This window comes from Oncorhynchus clarkii, chromosome 20 (genome assembly GCF_045791955.1).
Source record: "Oncorhynchus clarkii lewisi isolate Uvic-CL-2024 chromosome 20, UVic_Ocla_1.0, whole genome shotgun sequence".
NCBI lineage: Eukaryota > Metazoa > Chordata > Actinopteri > Salmoniformes > Salmonidae > Oncorhynchus > Oncorhynchus clarkii.
In genome coordinates, this window is record NC_092166.1 from 1,267,599 (window position 1) to 1,292,272 (window position 24,674).

The 24,674-nt window shown below is 43.9% G+C and overlaps 1 protein-coding gene across 1 annotated transcript; it reads left to right on the forward strand.

Annotated features, from left to right (window-relative positions):
• Positions 1-818: 818 nt before the first annotated feature.
• Positions 819-24,114, forward strand: LOC139375765 (protein THEM6-like). The gene is made up of 5 exons (XM_071117591.1): positions 819-911; positions 10,300-10,524; positions 18,735-19,014; positions 19,966-22,974; positions 23,029-24,114. Exons 2-4 carry the CDS (start codon positions 10,304-10,306, stop codon positions 20,092-20,094), a joined length of 630 nt encoding a protein of 209 aa, XP_070973692.1. The 5' UTR covers positions 819-911; positions 10,300-10,303; the 3' UTR covers positions 20,095-22,974; positions 23,029-24,114.
• Positions 24,115-24,674: the final 560 nt, after the last annotated feature.

Genomic DNA, 24,674 nt, shown 5'->3' on the forward strand with positions numbered 1-24,674 from the left:
TTTGGCCTAGATATCACTAGAACAACACAATTTGCCAAGTGACGACTGAAGGTGATTCCTCATGAATTTAGAACAAAACAGGACCATGATGATTATTTATTTTGATGAAATGTAAGCCTGTACACTTTTTGAATGACTAACAACAATAACAAAGAAACTAACTATTGATAACTGTCTACTTGAACTGCAAATGAACGTGCCTGTAAAAAAAAGCTGTTTAGTATTTGTAGTTAATCATATCAGTAATGTGGGTTCAATATATACGAGCTGTAGCTCCGCCCACCGGTGAAGTGGAGCAGAGCATGCTGGGTGATCTCCAGCCCAGAGATCAGTGAGAGAAAGCTCCAGCCATCCTTGTCTTTTCACCAGTTAGCTTTCATTGTGTTAGACAAGGCCAGTGGGCATCCTTATGTTTTCACCAGTTAGCTTTCATTGTGTTAGCCAAGGCCAGTGGGCATCCTTATGTTTTCACCAGTTAGCGTTCATTGTGTTAGTTGTAACTTTTTTTATACCAATAATGAAAATGTTGACACCGTTATGTTGAGAATAGTGGGCTGTAGAGAAGTGGTCTACTGTCTCAGCTAAAGTGGGGTGGGAGATAATCAGTAAGGTTTCTCTTATGTGTATTTTTAGAGGGTAACGGTGTCGTACATAACCATAAGCAGTACTTATAGCTGCACTGAATGCATTATGGTGCCATAGGCTATCCAAATCACTGTAGGGGAGGACTTGGTGGCCTGTATATTCTTTGAATTAGTTATACACGTTGCAATGTTTTGAAATGCGGGCTTTTATTTTTAACATTTCCTCATTACCATACCACCCGGAAGTCATCGTTTGTGCTGCTGGCAGAATACCGGCTCGTCATTTACGGCTTCTTCCACTTCGCAGCACATCTCCAGATAAACGCTGTAAGTTTACCGGCTATTCAATTATGAAAATTAAAAACATACCTTGTACATGTTAACATCTGTCTAGAAATATATATAATACAACTTCAATGATAAAATAAGGGTCAATACAATCCCGACACCACATTTGAGCTAGCTAATTTAGCTAGCAGATTACCTGAGGTAGCGCGCTAACGTTTGTTGGTCTGTACTTGAACGTTATTGAACAAGCTAACGCTAGTCAGCTAGTAATTCAATTACATTTTGCTCAGTGTTTGATTTCATGTTGAATGTGTAGTTTACGCTGCTGATGATTTACAGTGGTTGCCAAGGGAAAGCCATGTTTCCCCAAATAATATATATATTTTAAACAACCATATATATATATATAATAATTTCGGGAATCTCTTGTGTTTCATAAATGTCCAATCAATTCGCAAGAGGCTGAATGTGTCTCACCGGAGAATGCGAACGAAACAACGCCCCTCTGTCTCAGTATGTGTAGTGTATCTATCTGATGCTGTCTGGTCAGAAAGAGTATGACATTGAAGACACCCGTAGCATTAAATGCAAGGGAAGCCAGTGAGCATTTGGCCTCCCTTGATAAAAACATATAAAATAATAGCCAATCAGCGTTCTTTTCTCTCGTCCTGCAAGTGTATACTCGTCAGACGTCATGATACCTCATTAGAAGTGTCCACTTCATTTGAGGGCTGAGGGGACAGGGTGTGTCTTATAAGTGTTTGGGCTACAGCCAGGGATTTGTACAGTTTTACTTAATTCTCTGTACTGGCCAATGATGATAACGGCGATTCAGATCCAACCATTAATTCATACATTGTGCCCCTGGTCTGGGAGGATGGAAGTTCAATATGTAGCTGGAGGTAGTATGCGAGCAAGCATTTTAGACAGGTAGCTTAGGACAACAAAACTGAAAGGTTGTACTGTATGACAGAGTCATAGACCGTTTAGACAACATGAAAGATGAGGATGGCATCGGTGTTTCTCTACAAGTAGGGTGAGTCAACATGTATTTTTCTTCTACACACAGACGTGCAAAAATCAGTACCATGGACAGCCACATCATATTTAGCTTACTTTGATTGGACTAAATAGTTTTGGTATCTTTTAGTTGTCACTGTATTAGACTAAGAGGAGGTGATTAGATGCTGAAATGGTGTGGGTTTGTCATGCAATAGAATCCAACTGATGCGTTCTGCTTACAACAAAGTCTGTTTCATCGTTTGTTTTGGTATGTTGCATTGAAAGTAGCTAATAGGGCTTTGATTTGATCACAATTCCCACAATGGAGGGGAATGTTGATAGTGTTAACTAAGGGGGAAAGCGAGAAAGTTGAGTGAAGTTCAATCTCGTGCTTCTCTGCGTGGGCTGGTGCTTGTCTGTGCAGCAGTACCAGGGAGCTGCGCACTCGCCACTTAGGGGGAACATTGATCACAACACATACGTTGTAATATGGCATTATCTTCTGGATTGGCTTCCCCGGTGATTTAACCCACGCTAATGTTGATTTTGCAAATGACCTAGCTAGCTAGCGAGTAGCCATAATCCCAATAGACATTACCTTCTCTCTCTAGTCACATCACATTTTAATTGTCACATGCTTCGTAAACAAGTGTAGACTAACATTAAAATGCTTACTTTACGGGCCTTTCAAACAAGGCAGAATACAATAAAAAAATATACAGAGTACCAGTACCTAGTCAATGATAGCTTGGCTATATACAGGGAGTACCAGTACCTAGTCAATGATAGCTTGGCTATATACAGGGAGTACCAGTACCTAGTCAATGATAGCTTGGCTATATACATGGAGTACCAGTACCTAGTCAATGATAGCTTGGCTATATACAGGGAGTACCAGTACCTAGTCAATGATAGCTTGGCTATATACATGGAGTACCAGTACCTAGTCAATGATAGCTTGGCTATATACATGGAGTACCAGTACCTAGTCAATGATAGCTTGGCTATATACAGGGAGTACCAGTACCTAGTCAATGATAGCTTGGCTATATACATGGAGTACCAGTACCTAGTCAATGATAGCTTGGCTATATACAGAGTACCAGTACCTAGTCAATGATAGCGTGGCTATATACAGGTAGTACCAGTACCTAGTCAATGATAGCTTGGCTATATACATGGAGTACCAGTACCTAGTCAATGATAGCTCTGCTATATACAGGGAGTACCAGTACCTAGTCAATGATAGCTTGGCTATATACAGGGAGTACCAGTACCTAGTCAATGATAGCTTGGCTATATACAGGGAGTACCAGTACCTAGTCAATGATAGCTTGGCTATATACATGGAGTACCAGTACCTAGTCAATGATAGCTTGGCTATATACATGGAGTACCAGTATCTAGTCAATGATAGCTTGGCTATATACATGGAGTACCAGTACCTAGTCAATGATAGCTTGGCTATATACAGGGAGTACCCGTACCTAGTCCATGATAGCTTGGCTATATACATGGAGTACCAGTATCTAGTGAATGATAGCTTGGCTATATACAGAGAGTACCAGTATCTAGTCAATGATACCTTGGCTATATACAGAGAGTACCAGTATCTAGTCAATGATAGCTTGGCTATATACAGGGAGTACCAGTATCTAGTCAATGATAGCTTGGCTATATACAGGGAGTACCAGTATCTAGTCAATGATAGCTTGGCTATATACAGAGTACCAGTATCTAGTCAATGATATCTTGGCTATATACATGGAGTACCAGTACCTAGTCAATGATAGCTTGGCTATATACAGGAAGTACCAGTATCTAGTCAATGATAGCTTGGCTATATACATGGAGTACCAGTATCTAGTCAATGATAGCTTGGCTATATACAGAGTACCAGTACCTAGTCAATGATAGCTTGGCTATATACATGGAGTACCAGTACCTAGTCAATGATAGCTTGGCTATATACATGGAGTACCAGTACCTAGTCAATGATAGCTTGGCTATATACATGGAGTACCAGTACATAGTCAATGATAGCTTGGCTATATACAGGAAGTACCAGTATCTAGTCAATGATAGCTTGGCTATATACATGGAGTACCAGTATCTAGTCAATGATAGCTTGGCTATATACAGAGTACCAGTACCTAGTCAATGATAGCTTGGCTATATACAGAGTACCAGTACCTAGTCAATGATAGCTTGGCTATATACATGGAGTACCAGTACCTAGTCAATGATAGCTTGGCTATATACATGGAGTACCAGTACCTAGTCAATGATAGCTTGGCTATATACATGGAGTACCAGTACCTAGTCAATGATAGCTTGGCTATATACAGAGTACCAGTACCTAGTCAATGATAGCTTGGCTATATACATGGAGTACCAGTACCTAGTCAATGATAGCTTGGCTATATACATGGAGTACCAGTACCTAGTCAATGATAGCTTGGCTATATACAGAGTACCAGTACCTAGTCAATGATAGCTTGGCTATATACATGGAGTACCAGTACCTAGTCAATGATAGCTTGGCTATATACATGGAGTACCAGTACCTAGTCAATGATAGCTTGGCTATATACATGGAGTACTAGTACCTAGTCAATGATAGCTTGGCTATATACAGAGTACCAGTACCTAGTCAATGATAGCTTGGCTATATACATGGAGTACCAGTACCTAGTCAATGATAGCTTGGCTATATACATGGAGTACCAGTACCTAGTCAATGATAGCTTGGCTATATACAGAGTACCAGTACCTAGTCAATGATAGCTTGGCTATATACATGGAGTACCAGTACCTAGTCAATGATAGCTTGGCTATATACATGGAGTACCAGTACCTAGTCAATGATAGCTTGGCTATATACATGGAGTACCAGTACCTAGTCAATGATATCTTGGCTAGATATACAGGCTGCACTGTATATGTAAATAATGTGCTGTGTGCTTGCCTACCCTTGACACATTCCCCCTCTTTTCCCACGTTGATTTAAACCCCCTGCATTAAAGTAGGTTTCATACATTGTAAAATACAGTGCCTTCAGAAAGTATTCAGACCCCTTGACCTTTTTCACATTTTGTTACGTTACAGCCTTATTCTAAAATGGATTAAAAACAAAAACAAATCCTCAGTCAACTACACACAATACCCCATAATGACAAAGTGAAAACAGGTTTTTAGAAATGTTTGCAAATGTATTAAAAACAAACAACAGATACCTTGTTTACGTAAGTATTCAGACCCTTTGCTATGAAACTCCTTTTTCCATTGATCATCCTTGAGATCTTTCTACAACTTAATTGCAGTCCACCTGTGGTACATTCAATTGCTTGGAGATGATTTGGAAAGGCACACACCTGTCTATATAAGGTCCCACAGTTGACAGTGCATGTCAGAGCAAAGAGCAGAGCTCCCTTGGAGTTTGCCAAATGGCACCTAAAGACTCTCAGACCATAAGAAACAAGATTCTCCGGTCTGATGAAACCAAGATTGAACTCTTTGGCCTGAATGCCAAGTGTCACGTCTGGAGGAAATCTTGCACTATCCCTACGGTGAAGCATGGTGGTGGCAGCATCATGCTGTGGGGATGTTTTTCAGCTGCAGGGACTGGAAAGATGACCGGAGCAAAGTACAGAGAGTTCCTTGATGAAGACCTGCTCCAGAGCCTCAGGACCTCAGACTGGGGCAAAGGTTCACCTTCCAACAGGACAACGACCCTAAGCACAAAGCCAAGACAACGCGGGAGTGGCTTCGTGACAAGTCACTGAATGTCATTGAGTGACCCAGTCAGAGCTCGGATTTGAACCCGATCGAACATCTCTGGAGAGACCTGGAAATAGCTGTGCAGCGACTAACCCAATCCAACCTGGCAGAGCTTGAGAGGATCTGCAGTGAAGAATGGGAGAAACTCCCCAAATACAGGTGTACCAAGCTTGTAGCGTCATACCCAAGAAGACTCGAGGCTGTAATCGCTGCCAAAGGTGCTTCAACAAAGTACTAAGTAAAGGGTCTGAATACTTATGTAAATGTGATATTTCCGTTTTTAAATTTTTAATAAATTAGCAAATATGTCTAAACCTGTTTTAGCTTTGTCATTATCGGATATTGTTTGTAGATTGAGGGGGAAATAACTAATCGATTTTAGAATAAGGCTGTAACGTAACAAAATGAGGGAAAAATCGGAAATACTTTCAGAATGCACTGTTTTCAACATATACAACATTTCACTGTATTCAACAGTGCAAATACAACATTTCACTGTATTCAACAGTACAAATACAACATTTTACTGTTTTCAACAGTGCAAATACAACATTTCACTGTATTCAACAGTGCAAATACAACATTTCGCTGTATTCAACAGTGCAAATACAACATTTCACTGTATTCAACAGTGCAAATACAACATTTCACTGTATTCAACAGTACAAATACAACATTTCACTGTATTCAACAGTACAAATACAACATTTCACTGTATTCAACAGTACAAATACAACATTTCGCTGTATTCAACAGTGCAAATACAACATTTCACTGTATTCAACAGTGCAAATACAACATTTCACTGTATTCAACAGTACAAATACAACATTTCACTGTATTCAACAGTGCAAATACAACATTTCACTGTATTCAACAGTACAAATACAACATTTCACTGTATTCAACAGTGCAAATACAACATTTCACTGTATTCAACAGTACAAATACAACATTTCACTGTTTTCAACAGTACAAATACAACATTTTACTGTTTTCAACAGTGCAAATACAACATTTCGCTGTATTCAACAGTGCAAATACAACATTTCGCTGTATTCAACAGTACAAATACAACATTTCACTGTATTCAACAGTGCAAATACAACATTTCACTGTATTCAACAGTACAAATACAACATTTTACTGTTTTCAACAGTGCAAATACAACATTTCACTGTATTCAACAGTGCAAATACAACATTTCGCTGTATTCAACAGTACAAATACAACATTTTACTGTTTTCAACAGTGCAAATACAACATTTCGCTGTATTCAACAGTGCAAATACAACATTTCGCTGTATTCAACAGTGCAAATACAACATTTCGCTGTATTCAACAGTGCAAATACAACATTTCGCTGTATTCAACAGTACAAATACAACATTTCACTGTATTCAACAGTGCAAATACAACATTTCACTGTATTCAACAGTACAAATACAACATTTTACTGTTTTCAACAGTGCAAATACAACATTTCACTGTATTCAACAGTGCAAATACAACATTTCGCTGTATTCAACAGTACAAATACAACATTTTACTGTTTTCAACAGTGCAAATACAACATTTCGCTGTATTCAACAGTGCAAATACAACATTTCGCTGTATTCAACAGTGCAAATACAACATTTCGCTGTATTCAACAGTGCAAATACAACATTTCGCTGTATTCAACAGTGCAAATACAACATTTCGCTGTATTCAACAGTGCAAATACAACATTTCGCTGTATTCAACGCCGATACCGATTTATTGTGGAGGACCCAAAAAAGCCGAAACCGATTATTCGGATGATTTAAAAAAATCTATTTGTAATAATGACAATTACAACAATACTGAATGAACACTTATTTTAACTTAATACATCAATAAAAATAATTTTAGCCTCAAATAAATAATGAAACATATTCAATTTGGTTTAAATAATGAAAAAACAAAGTGTTGGAGAAGAAAGTAAAAGTGCAATATGTGCCATGTAAAAAAGCTAACGTTTAAGTTCCTTGCTCAGAACATGAGAACATATGAAAGCTGGTGGTTCCTTTTAACATGAGTCTTCAATATTCCCAGGTAAGAAGTTTTAAGTTGTAGTTATTATAGGACTATTTCTCTCTATACCATTTGTAGTTCATTAACCTTTGACTATTGGATGTTCTTATAGTCACTTTAGTATTGCCAGTGTAACAGTATAGCTTCCCTCCCTCTCCTCGCTCCTCCCTGGGCTCGAACCAGGAACACAACGACAACAGCCACCATCGAAGCAGCGTTACCCATGCAGAGCAAGGGGAACAACTACTAGATGGCTCAGAGCGAGTGAAGTTTGAAACGCTATTAGCCTTAGCCAGCCATTTCACTTCGGTCACCAGCCTCATCTCGGGAGTTGATAGGTTTGAAGTTATAAACAGCGCAATGCTTGACGGACAATGACGAGCTGCTGGCAAAACACACGAAAGTGCTGTTTGAATGAATGTTTACGCGCCTGCTTCTGCCTACCACCGCTCAGTCAGATACATAGATACTTGTATGCTCAGTCAGATTACACGCAAAGCAGGATACGCTAGATAATATCTAGTAATATCATCAAGCATGTGTAGTTAACTAGTGATTATGATTGATTGTTTTTTATAAGATAAGTTTAATGCTAGCTAGCAACTTACCTTGGCTTACTGCATTTGCGTAACTCCTTGTGGAGCAGGTCGTTATTGCGTTGGACTAGATAACTGTACGGTTGCAAGATTGGATCCCCCGAGCTGACAAGGTGAACATCTGTCGTTCTGCCCCTGAACGAGGCAGGTAACCCACCGTTCCTAGGCTGTCATTGAAAATAAGAATGTGTTCTTAACTGATTTGCCTAGTTAAATAAAGGTATAAAAAAATATTTAAAAAGTGACTAGGCAACAGGATGTTTGATAGAAAGTGGAAGTACACTATATATACAGCAGTATGTGGACACCCCTTCATCCACTATATATACAGCAGTATGAGGACACCCCTTCATCCACTATATATACAGCAGTATGAGGACACCCCTTCATCCACTATATATACAGCAGTATGTGGACACCTCTTCATCCACTATATATACAGGACACCCCTTCATCCACTATATATACAGGACACCCCTTCATCCACTATATATATATATACAGCAGTATGAGGACACTCCTTCATCCACTATATATACAGCAGTATGAGGACACCCCTTCATCCACTATATATACAGCAGTATGAGGACACCCCTTCATACACTATATATACAGCAGTATGTGGACACCTCTTCATCCACTATATATACAGCAGTATGTGGACACCCCTTCATCCACTATATATACAGGACACCCCTTCATCCACTATATATACAGCAGTATGAGACCCCTTTCCAACAAGTCAGTTTGTCAAATTTCTGCCCTGCTAGAGCTGCCCCGGTCAACTGAGATTGTGAAGTGAAAATGTCTCGGAGCAACAATGGCTCAGCCGCAAAGTGGTAGGCCACACAAGCTCACAGAACGGAACTTCTTGAGGATCTGACGGCCCATGCCAAATCTTTACAGCCTCCCGAGGCTAGATCCTTAGACAGATTTTTACCTTGTCGGCTCGGGGATTCGATCTTGCAACCTTTCGGTGACTAGTCCAACACTCTAACCACTAGGCTACCTGCCTCCCCATATGGAGTATATGGAGGCTGATCAACCAGCTGGCTGCATTCAAAAAGAAATGCAGAAAAAAATCCTACTAAAAAATATATTGTTCATTTCATGAAGTCCCATTAGAACAAGGCCATTGAAACCAGAGGCCCTGTCTTTCCTGGCCTAAAGTGAAACCTGACATGTGAGATAGATACTTCAGAGCTGGTCTCGTGTAACACCTGTCTGTCTCTCCCCTCTCTTTCTATTTAACCATTTCAAATGGAAGATCACTAAAGTTCATATTTAGTTTAGATCAACACAATGTTTAGCACATCTGGGGTTTCTGTACAATTTCCAGTGTTCTGTTTGTGACACTTTAAGGTGCTGATGGTCACTAGAATGTTATCCTTGTTTTACCCCAATGCTTACAGAACATTTGGTACTGTCTGATTAGGATATAGAGGGCTTGGCTGGTGTTTACAGAACATTTGGTATTGTCTGATTAGGATATAGAGGGCCTGGCAGGTGTTTACAGAACATTTGGTACTGTCTGATTAGGATATAGAGGGCCTGGCTGGTGTTTACAGAACATTTGGTACTGTCTGATTAGGATATAGAGGGCCTGGCTGGTGTTTACAGAACATTTGGTATTGTCTGATTAGGATATAGAGGGCCTGGCTGGTGTTTACAGAACATTTGGTACTGTCTGAATAGGATATAGAGGGCCTGGCTGGTGTTTACAGAACATTTGGTACTGTCTGATTAGGATATAGAGGGCCTGGCTGGTGTTTACAGAACATTTGGTACTGTCTGATTAGGATATAGAGGGCCTGGCTGGTGTTTACAGAACATTTGGTACTGTCTGAATAGGATATAAAGGGCCTGTCTCAAAAAAGCCAGTTAGAAACTTGTCATAAACCATTTTTTTTGTTGACTTTATCTGACTTCTCTTCTGTTCACCTGGAAATTCAAACCCTTTGTCGCTCTCCTCGATCCCTCTCTCTCTCCTCCAGAGAGATGTTGCTGTGTGCTCTGGTGGGTCTGCTGCTGCTGTTCTCCTGTCTGGATGTGTGGTACTTCCTGCGGGGGGTGGTGGTGGTGGTGCAGGCCTGGTTCCAACCCCCGGTCTGGGATGTCCTGGCAGAGCAGAGTGTTGCTGGGAGGGTCCTACCTCATGACCTGGACTATATGGGTCACATGAATAACGCCAGATACCTCCGGGAGTGTGACTTCGCCAGGTTAGACGAACACACTCACATAGGCCTGCTACTTTACTACTTTACTTTAAAAACATATTTAAGTGTTTTGTATGTTTTATAGAGAGAGAGTGGTGAAAGGCACATTACCAGTCAAAAGTTTGGACACACCTACTCAGTCAAGGGTTTTTCTATATTTTTACTATTTTCTACATTGTAGAATAATATTGAAGACATCAAAACTATGAAATAACACACATGGAATCATGTAGTAACCAAAAAAGTGTTAAACAAATTAAAATATGTTTTATTCTTCCAGTAGCCACCCTTTGTCTGGATGACAGCTTTGCACACTCTTAGCCTTCTCTCAACCAGCTTCATGAGGAATGCTTTTTCAACAGTCTTGAAGGAGTTCCCACATATGCTGAGCACTTGTTGGCTGCTTTTCCTTAACTCTGCGGTCCAACTCAGCCAAGTCATCTGATGCAGCCCTCCATCACTCTCCTTCTTGGTCAAATTGCCATTAAACAGCCTGGAGGTGTGTTGGGTCATTGTCCTGTTGAAAAACAAATGATAGTCCAACTAAGCGCAATCCAAGTGGGATGGTGTATCGCTGCAGAATGCTGTGGTAGCCATGCTGATTAAGTATGCCTTAATATTCTAAATAAATCACTGACCGTGTCACCAGCAAAGCACCATCACACCACCACCTCCATGTTTCATTGTGGGAACCACACATGTGGAGATCATTCGTTCAACTACTCTGCCTCTCAAAGACACGGTGGTTGGAACCAGAAATCTCAAATTTGGAGTCCTCATAAGGACAGATTTCCACCGGTCTAATGTCCTTCGCCCAAGTCTCCTCTTCGTATTGGTGTCCTTTAGTATCTGGACCCTCTCTTTCTATAATAATCCTCTGCCATTGTTGCAATCCCTATTACTAGTCTGTTCAACCTGTTTCGTATCGTCTAAGATTCCTAAAGATTGGAAAGCTGCCGCGGTCATCCCCCTCTTTAAAGGGGGTGACACTCTAGACCCAAACTGTTACAGACCTATATCCATCCTGCCCTGTCTTTCTAAATTCTTCGAAAGCCAAGTTAATAAACATATCACTGACCATTTCGAATCCCACCGTACCTTCTCCACTGCAATCTGGTTTCCGAGCTGGTCATGGGTGCACCTCAGTTACGCTCAAGGTACTAAACAATATCATAACCGCCATCGATAAAAGACAGTACTGTGCAGCCGGCTTCATTGATCTGGCCAAGGCTTTCGACTCTGTCAATCACCGCTTTCTTATCGGCAGACTCAACAGTCTTGGTTTCTCAAATAACTGCCTCGCCTGGTTCACCAACTACTTCTCAGATAGAGCTCAGTGTGTCAAATCGGAGGGCCTGTTGTCCGGACCTCTGGCAGTCTCTATGGGGGTACCACAGGGTTCAATTCTCGGGCCGACTATTTTCTCTGTATATATCTATGATGTTGCTCTTGCTGCAGATGATTCCTTGAGCCACCTCTACGCAGACGACACCATTCTGTATACATCTGGTTCTTCTAGCATCACTATTCTGGACGGTTCTGACTTTGAATATGTGGACAACTACAAATACCTAGGTGTCTGGCTAGACTATAAATTATCCTTCCAGACTAATATTATGCATCTCCAATACAAAATTAAATCTAGAATCGGTTTCCTATTTCGCAACAAAGCATCCTTCACTCATGCCTCCAAACACACCCTCGTAAAACTGACTATCCTACCGATCCTCGACTTCGGCAATTTCATTTACAAAATAGCCTCCCAACACTCTACTCAGCAAACTGGATGTTGTCTATCACAGCGCCATCCGTTTTGTCACCAAAGCCCCATATACCACCCACCACTGCGACCTGTATGCTCTCGTCGGCTGGCCCTTGCTACATATTCATATTTCATAGTTTTGATGGTTCCACTATTATTCTACAATGTAGAAAATAGTAAAAAATAAAGAAACTCTTGAATGAGTAGATGTGTCCAAACTTTTGACTGGTATTGTATATATGCAGTGCATCCAGAAAGTATTCAGACCCCTTGACTTTTTCCACATTTTGCCTTTTTCTATAATGGATAAAATTAATTGTTTTCCTCATTAACACCCCATAATGGCAAAGCAAAAACAGGTTTTTAGACATTTTTGCAAATGTATTATAAATAAAAATCTAAAATATCACATTGACATAAGTATTCCGACCCTTTACTCAGTACTTTGTTGAAACACCTTTGGCAGCGATTACAGCCTCAAGTCTTATTGGGAATGACGCTACAAGCTTGGCACACTTGTATTTGGGGAGTTTCTCCAATTCTTCTCTGCAAATCCTCTCAAGCTCTGTCAGGTTGGATCGGGAGCGTCGCTGCACAGCTATTTTCAGGTCTCTCCAGAGATGTTCGATCGGGTTCAAGTCCGAGCTCTGGCTGCGACACTGAAGGACATTCAGAGACTTGTCCCGAAGCCACTCCTGCATTGTCTTGGCTGTGTGCTTAGGGTCATTGTCCTGTTGGAAGGTGAACCTTCGCCCCAGTCTGAGGTCCTGAGCGCTCTGGAGCAGGTTTTCATCAAGGAGATATCTGTACTTTGCTCCGTTCATCTTTCCCTCGATCATCCCAATAACATGATGCTGCCACCACCATGCTTCACTGTAGGGATGGTGCCAGGTTTCCTCCAGATGTGACGCTTGGGATTCAGGCCAAAGAGTTCAAACTTGGTTTCATCAGTCCATAGAATCTTGTTTCTCATGGTCTGAGAGTCCTTTAGGTGACTCTTGGTAAACTCCAAGCGGCCTGCCTTTTACTGAGGAGTGAATTCCGTCTGGCCACTCTACCATAAAGGCCTGATTGGTGGAGTGCTGCAGAGATGGTTGTCCTTCTGGAAGGTTCTCCCATCTCCACAGGGGATCTCTGGAGCTCAGTTTGGCTGGGCGGCCAGCTCTAGAAAGTCTTGGTGGTTCCAAACTTCCATTTAAGAATGATGGCCACTGTGTTCTTGGGGACCTTCAATGCTTCTGAATTGTTTTGGTACCCTTCCCCAGATCTGTGCCTTGACTCAATCCTGTCTCGGAGCCCTACGGACAACTCTTCGACCTCATGGCTTGGATTTTGCTCTGACATGCACTGTCAACTGTGGGACCTTATATAGACAGGTGTGTGCCTTTCCAAATCATCTCCAATCAATTGAATTTACCACAGGTGGACTCCAATCAACTTGTAGAAACATCTCATGGATGATAAATGGAAACAGGATGCACCTGAGCTCAATTTCGAGTCTCATAGCAAAGGGTCTGAATACTTATGTAAATAAGGTATTTTTGTGTTTTATTTTTAATAATATCTATCCATTACAGTTAATATTGGTGAGGTAGGACACGGATATTTTGGGGTTTCAAGGTATTTTAGATATTTTGGGATTGAAATGGCACGACACATATCTAAACGTTTCAAAATAAGGACCAAAAACATCCGTAGGATATTATAAACAGTATAGGTAAGTTTGAAATCTGGTACACTTGAAAATGAGGGATATACTCTGGAAGTAGTAACGCTGCTCTTTGCTGAAACACACTGACAGTTGTGACTTAAAGGGAAATAACTGTTTATACCATATTTGTTGACAAACTTTAATTAAATAACTGTTGTTTTACAACAACAAAACGTATCCATGTATGTTTAAGACGTGGTCTTAGTGAATACATAACGTTACTTGCACTGCACACCGATTGACTATATATTACAATTAGCTTTTTATCATTACCGAAAACAATGTTCTCGTTACCGAAACGGACCTAAAAAAAGGACGTGGTAATGCGAAATGTGTGTTTCTTTTAATGAGGCTCAATCAATCAAATACACTGCTCAAAAAAATAAAGGGAACACTAAAATAACACATCCTTGATCTGAATGAATGAAATATTCTTATTAAATACTTTTTTCTTTACATAGTTGAATGTGCTGACAACAAAATCACACAAAAATTATCAATGGAAATCAAATTTATCAACCCACGAGGGTCTGGATTTGGAGTCACACTCAAAAGTGGAAAACCACACTACAGGCTGATCCAACTTTGATGTAATGTCCTTAAAACAAGTCAAAATGAGGCTCAGTAGTGTGTGTGGCCTCCACGTGCCTGTATGACCTCCCTACAACGCCTTGGCATGCTCCTGATGCGGTGGCGGATGGTCTCCTGAGGGATCTCCTCCCAGACCTGGACTAAAGCATCCGCCAACTCCTGGACAGTCTGTGGTGCAACAGACGGAGCTGTTGGCGGATGGAGCGAGACATGATGTCCCAGATGTGCTCAATTGAATTTAGGTCTGGGGAACGGGCGGGCCAGTACATAGCATCAATGCCTTCCTCTTGCAGGAACTGCTGACACACTCCAGCCACATGAGGTCTAACATTGTCTTGCATTAGGATGAACCCAGGGCCAACCGCACCAGCATATGGTCTCACAAGGGGTCTGAGGATCTCATCTCGGTACCTAATGGCAGTAAGGCTACCTCTGGCGAGCACATGGAGGGCTGTGCGGCCCCCCAAAGAAATACCACCCCACACCATGACTGACCCACCACCAAACCGGTCATGCTGGAGGATGTTGCAGGCAGCAGAACGTTCTCCACGGCGTCTCCAGACTCTGTCACGTCTGTCACATGAGCTCAGTGTGAACCTGCTTTCATCTGTGAAGAGCACAGGGCAGAATTTGCCAATCTTGGTGTTCTCTGGCAAATGCAAAACGTCCTGCATGGTTTTGGGCTGTAAGCACACCCCACACCTGTGGATGTCGGGCCCTCATACCACCCTCATGGAGTCTGTTTCTGACCGTTTGAGCAGACACATGCACATTTGTGGCCTGCTGGAGGTTATTTTGCAGGGCTCTGGCAGTGCTCCTCCTTGCACAAAGGCGGAGGTAGCGGTCCTGCTGCTGGGTTGTTGCCCTCCTACGGCCTCCTCCACGTTTCCTGATGTACTGGCCTGTCTCCTGGTAGCACCTCCATGCTCTGGACACTACGCTGACAGACACAGCAAACCTTCTTGCCACAGCTCGCATTGATGTTCCATCCTGGATGAGCTGCACTACCTGAGCCACTTGTGTGGGTTGTAGACTCCGTCTCATGCTACCACTAGAGTGAAAGCACCGGCAGCATTCAAAAGTGACCAAAACATCAGCCAGGAAGCATAGGAACTGAGAAGTGGTCTGTGGTCACCACCTGCAGAACCACTCCTTTATTGGGGGTGTCTTGCTAATTGCCTATAATTTCCACCTGTTGTCTATTCCATTTGCACAACATCATGTGAAATTTATTGTCAATCAGTGTTGCTTCCTAAGTGGACAGTTTGATTTCACAGAAGTGTGATTGACTTGGAGTTACTTTGTGTTGTTTAAGTGTTCCCTTTATTTTTTTAAGCAGTGTAAAAGGAGACAGCCAATTTGAATCTGCAAATAATTGACCACATCACTGAAACCCATTCATGCCTCCATGTTGGTAAGGTAATGGCTCTCTGACTTTTTCCCAATTTAGCTTTTTAGCCGTTTCGGTAATGAGAAGGCCAAGTGAGTTAAAGGGGGTGTTTAGAGAATGAGCTCCTCATTCGGAAGGTTAACTTGACCTGAGGACTACTCTAGACCAGGTTTCCCAGAGTGACCCTGGGCAGGTGAGTCCTGAGAATACATCTATATTCACACACTTTCTTCTTTGGGTTAATGGAGGACAATTTGGGTCATGGGAGAACGGACAATGTCTCATTTCACGGGAGGACGGTCAATGTCTCATTTGGGTCACGGGGGGGCGGTCAATGTCTCATTTGGGTCACGGGGGGGGGGCGGTCAATGTCTCATTTGGGTCACGGGAGGACGGTCAATGTCTCATTTGGGTCACGGGATTGACGGTCAATGTCTCATTTGGGTCACGGGGGGGGCGGTCAATGTCTCATTTGGGTCACGGGGGGACGGTCAATGTCTAATTTGGGTCACGGGGGGACGGTCAATGTCTCATTTGGGTCACGGGAGGACGGTCAATGTCTCATTTGGGTCACGGGAGGACGGTCAATGTCTCATTTCATGGGTGGACGGTCAATGTCTCATTTCATGGGTGGACGGTCAATGTCTCATTTCATGGGTGGACGGACAATGTCTCATTTCATGGGTGGACGGTCAATGTCTCATTTGGGTCACGGGGGGGGAGCGGTCAATGTCTCATTTGGGTCACGGGGGGGCGGTCAATGTCTCATTTGGGTCACAGGAGGACGGTCAATGTCTCATTTGGGTCACAGGAGGACGGTCAATGTCTCATTTCATGGGTGGACGGTCAATGTCTCATTTGGGTCACGGGGGGGGGCGGTCAATGTCTCATTTGGGTCACGGGGGGGCGGTCAATGTCTCATTTGGGTCACGGGGGGGGGGGGGGGCGGTCAATGTCTCATTTGGGTCACGGGGGGGGCGGTCAATGTCTCATTTGGGTCACGGGGGGGGGCGGTCAATGTCTCATTTGGGTCACGGGGGGGGCGGTCAATGTCTCATTTGGGTCACGGGGGGGGCGGTCAATGTCTCATTTGGGTCACGGGGGGGGGCGGTCAATGTCTCATTTGGGTCACGGGGGGGCGGTCAATGTCTCATTTGGGTCACGAGGGGGCGGTCAATGTCTCATTTGGGTCACGGGGGGGGGGCGGTCAATGTCTCATTTGGGTCACGGGGGGGGCGGTCAATGTCTCATTTGGGTCACGGGGGGGGCGGTCAATGTCTCATTTGGGTCACGGGGGGGGGGGGGGGGCGGTCAATGTCTCATTTGGGTCACGGGGGGGGGGGGGGGCGGTCAATGTCTCATTTGGATCACGGGAGGACGGTCAATGTCTCATTTGGGTCACGGGGGGGGGGGCGGTCAATGTCTCATTTGGATCACGGGAGGACGGTCAATGTCTCGGGTCTGGAGCTGAAATAGTTTAAGAACCCCTGATGTAGATGATGCATCCTGGGTGTGCTTTTATGTAATAAACTTATTTTAATGTCAACTTCACCTAGCATACCGTTTTTATGATTTATGGACAAACTAAAGCAACATTTTGTATTCAAATAAGTTAGGTTTTTGTAAAGTCAAATTGAATAAAATAACTCCTTTGAATCTGGATATATTACGGAAATGAGAATTTGTGGTGAAAATTGTAAAAAACAAAAACATGAACTGGCAAATTTATTTAAATGAAGACACTTCCCCTACACCTAACACCTCTTAGTTCTCAGAATGACACCTAACACCTCTTAGTTCTCAGAATGACACCTAACACCTCTTAGTTCTCAGAATGACACCTAACACCTCTTAGTTCTCAGAATGACACCTAAGACCTCTTAGTTCTCAGAATGACACCTAACACCTCTTAGTTCTCAGAATGACACCTAACACCTCTTAGTTCTCAGAATGACACCTAAGACCTCTTAGTTCTCAGAATGACACCTAAGACCTCTTAGTTCTCAGAATGACACCTAAGACCTCTTAGTTCTCAGAATGACACCTAACACCTCTTAGTTCTCAGAATGACACCTAAGACATGTTAGTTCTCAGAATGACACCTAAGACCTCTTAGTTCTCAGAATGACACCTAAGACTTCTTAGTTCTCAGAATGACACCTAACACCTCTTAGTTCTCAGAATGACACCTAAGACATCCTAGTTCTCAGAATGACACCTAACAGCTCTTAGTTCTCAGAATGACACCTAAGACATGTTAGTTCTCAGAATGACACCTAAGACCTCTTAGTTCTCAGAATGACACCTAAGACATCTTAGTTCTCAGAATGACACCTAAGACATCTTAGTTCTCAGAATGACACCTAAGACATCTTAGTTCTCAGAATGACACCTAAGACATGTTAGTTCTCAGAATGACACCTAAGACATCTTAGTTCTCAGAATGACACCTAAGACCTCTTAGTTCTCAGAATGACACCTAAGACCTCTTAGTTCTCAGAATGACACCTAAGACCTCTTAGTTCTCAGAATGACACCTAAGACCTCTTAGTTCTCAGAATGACACCTAAGACCTCTTAGTTCTCAGAATGACACCTAAGACATCCTAGTTCTCAGAATGACAGTTGATTTTTTGCAGATGCATCATGGTTCTGTAACTCAAAGTTGCTACAGACATTTTGAAACTGGTTTTGTGAGAATCACTCAGACAGACGTAAGGCATTAGGTAATGTCTGTACTGGTTCCTTATCCTCCTCCAGGTTCCACCATTACATGCGGAACGGGATCTTTAAGGCCCTACGGACCCTGAAGGCCACCATGGTGGTGGGGGCCTCCACTATTCGCTACCGACGCTCGCTGGCCTTCGGGGAAGCATTTGACTTGCGCACTCGCATCGTGGCATGGGACGACAAGTCATTCTACGTGGAGCAGCGGTTTGTCTCCCAGGGCGACGGGTTCATCTCCGCGGTGATGCTATGCAGACAGAATGTTCTCCGTAGCAACCCTGAGAGCATCCTACAGCTGCTCTGCAAAAGGAAGGTAGGAGAGGAATGAAGGAGAGGAAGGGATGAGAGGGTGTGGAGGGGAGGGATGAGAGGAGGGGGGGAGGATGAGAGGAAGGGAGGGATGAGAGGGAGGAGAGGGGGCCTTTGATGCATGGGATATCACTCGGTCCTCTTCTCTGTGTGTTCAGGTGGAGTGTCCCGACTCAGTCCTCTCCTCTCTGTGTGTTCAGGTGGAGTGTCCCGACTCATTCCTCTCCTCTCTGTGTGTTCAGGTGGAGTGTCCCGACTCAGTCTCTTCTCTCTGTGTGTTCAGGCGGAGTGTCCCGACTCAGTCCTCTTCTCTCTGTGTGTTCAGGTGGAGTGTCCCGACTCAGTCCTCTTCTCTCTGTGTGTTCAGGTGGAGTGTCCCGACTCAGTCCTCTTCTCTCTGTGTGTTCAGGTGGAGTGTCCCGACTCAGTCCTTTTCTCTCTGTGTGTTCAGGTGGAGTGTCCCGACCACAGTCCTCTTCTCTCTGTGTGTTCAGGTGGAGTGTCCCGACCACAGTCCTCTCCTCTCTGTGTGTTCAGGTGGAGTGTCCCGACTCAGTCCTCTTCTCTCTGTGTGTTCAGGCGGAGTGTCCCGACTCAGTCCTCTTCTCTCTGTGTGTTCAGGCGGAGTGTCCCGACTCAGTCCTCTTCTCTCTGTGTGTTCAGGTGGAGTGTCCCGACTCAGTCCTCTTCTCTCTGTGTGTTCAGGTGGAGTGTCCCGACTCAGTCCTCTTCTCTCTGTGTGTTCAGGTGGAGTGTCCCGACTCAGTCCTCTTCTCTCTGTGTGTTCAGGTGGAGTGTCCCGACTCAGTCCTCTTCTCTCTGTGTGTTCAGGTGGAGTGTCCCGACTCAGTCCTCTTCTCTCTGTGTGTTCAGGTGGAGTGTCCCGACTCAGTCCCCTTCTCTCTGTGTTCAGGTGGAGTGTCCCGACTCAGTCCTCTTCTCTCTGTGTGTTCAGGTGGAGTGTCCCGACTACCCTGAGGATCTGCAGCACTGGATCAGCTTCATCTCAGCCAGCAGCCAGGCCCTGAGAGCCCAGAGTGGACTAGAGGACAAGACTGGAGCGCAGGAAGACAAAGACAAGTGATACACACATTCCTTGAGGAGCCCTAACATTACACATTGTTGTAGCCCGGCCCCAAGCACACCTGATTCAACGAATCTGCTTATAATTCAGCTGTTGATTAGTTGAATCAGGTGAGGGCCTAGAACTGACATGACTGACAGCTCCCTCAGAATACAGGAACTAAACTGACATGACTGACACCTCCCTCAGAATACAGGAACTAAACTGACATGACTGACAGCTCCCTCAGAATACAGGAACTAAACTGACATGACTGACAGCTCCCACAGAATACAGGAACTAAACTGACATGACTGACAGCTCCCACAGAATACAGGAACTTATTCATTATGATTTTAAAATACAAAACTGATCCTAGATCAGTACAGCTACTACAGGCCAAGTGGCTTTAACCTTGTACTGCAGTGGGCTAAATCAGGGTTACAGAGTGATTCTGGGAAGTCTTAAACAGATCTACATTGAAACAAAAGAAAACATCTCACACACATGGTTATGGGCTTAAACAAAGACACCTGTACCATGTCAGATATGGAGTTGAAATGTATAACATGTTTAGTTTGCATCCCAATATTACACTTTATATACGTCACAGAAGACTGAAATATAACACAACTGCTTGACATAGAAACACCGGATTTCTACATCTAAAAAAAATATATGTTTCTTAATTATGAAAAACATTTCACCCACGAGGCCACTAGAGAGCACTTTGGTCATTGGCCTGCAGGATAGAGGACCATCGTGTTGTTAAGGGATTCATCCTAACCTGAGATGCAAAACCTTTTCCCATTGACATGAAACTCTTACCATAATAGTTTTAGTTACGTGTGCATGTATCTCGAGATAGTCTCTTTCAATTATTCATTTCGACATCTGTGGGATTCACCAGAATTACCTAAGTAGCTCGAAGGACCAATCATAAATGTCTGTCGGAGACTGACGGGTCGAGTGGCGAATGACGGAGCCCCTCCCATCATACTAAAGAGCCAGTCACCTGCCCTCTGATCATTCTCACCTCTCTTCCACACAGAGGAGTTCTACTCAGCTCTCCTCAGCACCACTAGATCTGTTTTCCTGTTCACAGGCTTAACGGTTACACAGCCGAGCGATGGGTTATTCGTATTTTGTGTTGGGTGACCTTGGGCAAGGCACTTAACCCTAATTGCTCCCTGTAAGTCGCTCTGGATAAGAGTTTTTGCTAAATTACTAAAATGCAGAATGAACGTTTTCGCTTCACTGCTTTTTCTTAATTCGTCTCCTGTTGTAGCTAGCGTAAAACAGCTAGCGTGAAACAGCTAGCGTGAAACAGCTAGCGTGAAACAGCTAGCGTGAAACAGCTAGCGTGAAACAGCTAGCGTGAAACAGCTAGCGTGAAACAGCTAGCTAAGGAGACTTGGCTAGCTTAGCTGCAAGGCCAGCTCCCCTACCGACTAGCTCTTCTACCTGGAAGGGTAGAATTACTAGTTTGCTCTCTCGTTTAGTTCAACCCACTACCGATGTTGACCAGACCGACCATCCTAGCGTCACTGCTTATCGATCGAGAAGCACACTGTTGTTCATCACAAGACCAACATAACGCCATCTTCCGTTGGCTAGCCATGCTACTAGCCCTTGTGACGAACGCTAGCTGCGCTCACATTGTTAAAGGGATTGGCTTCTCCGGCCAGCACTGTGCTAACTCACTAGCCTACCACACTCGCTAGCCTACCACGCTAGCCTACCACACTCGCTAGCCTACCACACTCGCTAGCCTACCACGCTAGCCTACCACACTCGCTAGCCTACCACGCTAGCCTACCACACTCGCTAGCCTACCACGCTAGCCTACCACACTCGCTAGCCTACCACACTCGCTAGCCTACCACGCTAGCCTACCACACTCGCTAGCCTACCACGCTAGCCTACCACACTCGCTAGCCTACCACGCTAGCCTACCACACTCGCTAGCCTACCACACTCGCTAGCCTACCACGCTAGCTAGCCTACCACGCTAGCCTACCACACTCGCTAGCCTACCACACTCGCTAGCCTACCACACTCGCTAGCCTACCACACTCGCTAGCCTACCACACTCGCTAGCCTACCACGCTAGCCTACCACACTCGCTAGCCTACCACACTCGCTAGCCTACCACGCTAGCCTACCACACTCGCTAGCCTACCACACTCGCTAGCCTACCACGCTAGCCTACCACACTCGCTAGCCTACCACACTCGCTAGCCTACCACACTTGCTAGCCTACCACGCTAGCCTACCATCATTTTACTTTGTTCTCAAATTAGCCTTTTTTTGGAGCCATGGAACATGCTAACTCGGCCCAAGATTTACCGAACAAGGCCTGTGCCCATGCTGGGCTACCATATATTTTATACGGGATGACTTTATTCCGCATAAAAGTAACGTTGTAGCCCCTTGGTGGCAAGGCAAGCTCAGAGATCATTCACCAGCTGTACAACAAGCCTGGGCAACTCCTGTTACGCAGAGATCAGCTGACCAAAGTGAACTGAGAAGACTGTCCCCCCTCACCCGGAAGCCATGGCCCTCTGGCCCTTGAGAGGTTAAATGTGGACTATTGAGTCTATCCAGAGTGCTAAGGCTCATTCTACACGCTCACTGTATGGAAACAAGTGGTGTGTTTTTAAAAACAGATAATTCCTTACCAATGTTCTGTATCTGAGGTTTTACGCTTCCTGCAGGACCTTTTGGACAGAAGCAAGGCTTTCTCTACTGTTAAGGTCTATTTAGTTGCTTTCTCTGCCTGTCATATAACCTTTGACGATAACACAGTGGGAAAACGCCTATTTCATGAAGGGGGCGTGTCACTTACGTCCAGTTCCCAAGCCGTTAGTCCCGTCATGGGGTTTGTCTATTGTGCTCGAGGTTATTTCACAGCAGACTTTAGACCCGTCATGGGGTTTGTCTATTGTGCTCGAGGTTATTTCACAGCAGACTTTAAGCTGTTGCAGAGCATGGCGATCCATTATCTCTCCTCTTTACTGGTCCCCTTAAGTCTGTAGAGCCAGCTACATCCCCTGTCAGTTCTCCATTCTTGTCTGCAGTTAGCCTTGGGCTTTTCCAAGGTCACCTTGTTGCTCAACCCCACCTTTATAATCAAGGTTGGCTGCAATTACAAATGTCTGTCCATGGAGCTTGTGGTTTTCCACATACCATCTGGCCTTGTAGCTTGTGGTTTTCCACATGCTGACTGGCCCTTCTATGGAAGAGGATAGGCTACCCCATTTCTGTCCAGTACTCGCGCTGTGCGTATAATTGGATTGGACAACAGCTTTGCGCATGCGCAACCAACTCTTTGTCCTGGGTGCCCCCCTGCAAGGGCTCAACGGTTGTCTCATTGGATGGGGAAGCTTTTATATTGGCCTTCAATAGTAAGGAGTTTCAGGCTCCGGAGGGCCAGAGGGCTCACTACCTCTTGGACACTGCTGAAGGGCATCTCCTAACAGGAGATCTGCCATGTGGCTTGTTGGGCATCCCCTCATATATTTATGAGGTTCTACCAACCAGACGTCACTCCGCTTTCATTGGCACACACTGTCCTCGGTGGTGGGGCGTCTGAGGGATGGTATTGAAGACTGCCTGGCTTCAGAGAGCATCTGAGGGATGGTATTGAAGACTGCCTGGCTTCAGAGATCATCTGAGGGATGGTATTGAGACTGTCCCTGACAGAAGTGTATGATTGGTTCCCCCGAGCTATTTAGGAGATTCTGGTGAATTCCACGGTGAGACGTCTCACTCGTAATATCAGAGAACCGTGGTTACGCAGGTAACCTTACGTTAGGGAACTCTATCTTGTGTGTACTGCGTATAAATTATGCACCAAAGCTTCTCCATTCTGTGTTTTTATTACAATTAGTGTTTCTATAATTTATTGATGATGATGTTCATTGTCTATTTATTTTTTACATTATTTATGTTGCTGTCTGTAGATTTTAAATATTGAATTGGATGCAGAGTATATCATGATTGGAATTGAATGTCAATTATTTTGAATGCAATTTTGAATAAAACATATATGTAACCTCTTGGTTACTTTTAGTCCTGACTGCATTGATTTACTGTGTTCAACACTAGACGACAGTCCGACGCAAAAGGGAGACTCGAAAACCCGCGCACTCCGAGCTAGCAATGCTGCTAATTTGTTGTTTTGAGTATTTAAGTTAATAACTCGCTGTTCACTAACTAAATAGCTATACAAAAATAGTTAATACAACGATAGCCGCGAGGACAATGGGAGATTTTTAGTCTCCCACCCTCCTCAACTGTCATCGAAAGACCAGGCGCATCACTCTGCCGCTGTCTCTGCACACCCAGAGATTTAACTGTTGGGGTGCTGCTAGAGAGACTGAGTTGGGATGATACTGCTCGTGAGTAACCACTCATTGTAAAAGTGACCTGTTTTCAGACAATTGAGACGTAGATTGTGTATGTGTGCCATTCAGAGGGTGAATGGGCAAGACAAAATATTTAGGTGCTTTTGAACGGGGTATGGTGATAAGTGCCAGGTGCACTGGTTTGTGTCAACAACTGCAGCGCTGCTGGGTTTTTCACGCTCAACAGTTTCT

What these genes read in the sequence shown, in the direction of transcription:
- LOC139375765 (XM_071117591.1), top strand. Translation starts at nt 10,304, where the DNA reads ATGTTGCTGTGTGCTCTGGTGGGTCTGCTGCTGCTGTTCTCCTGTCTG. An exon ending in CGGGAGTGTGACTTCGCCAG is followed by an intron (nt 10,525 to 18,734) that starts GTTAGACGAACA and finishes ATCCTCCTCCAG; the next exon opens with GTTCCACCATTACATGCGGA. An exon ending in AGCTGCTCTGCAAAAGGAAG is followed by an intron (nt 19,015 to 19,965) that starts GTAGGAGAGGAA and finishes CTGTGTGTTCAG; the next exon opens with GTGGAGTGTCCCGACTACCC.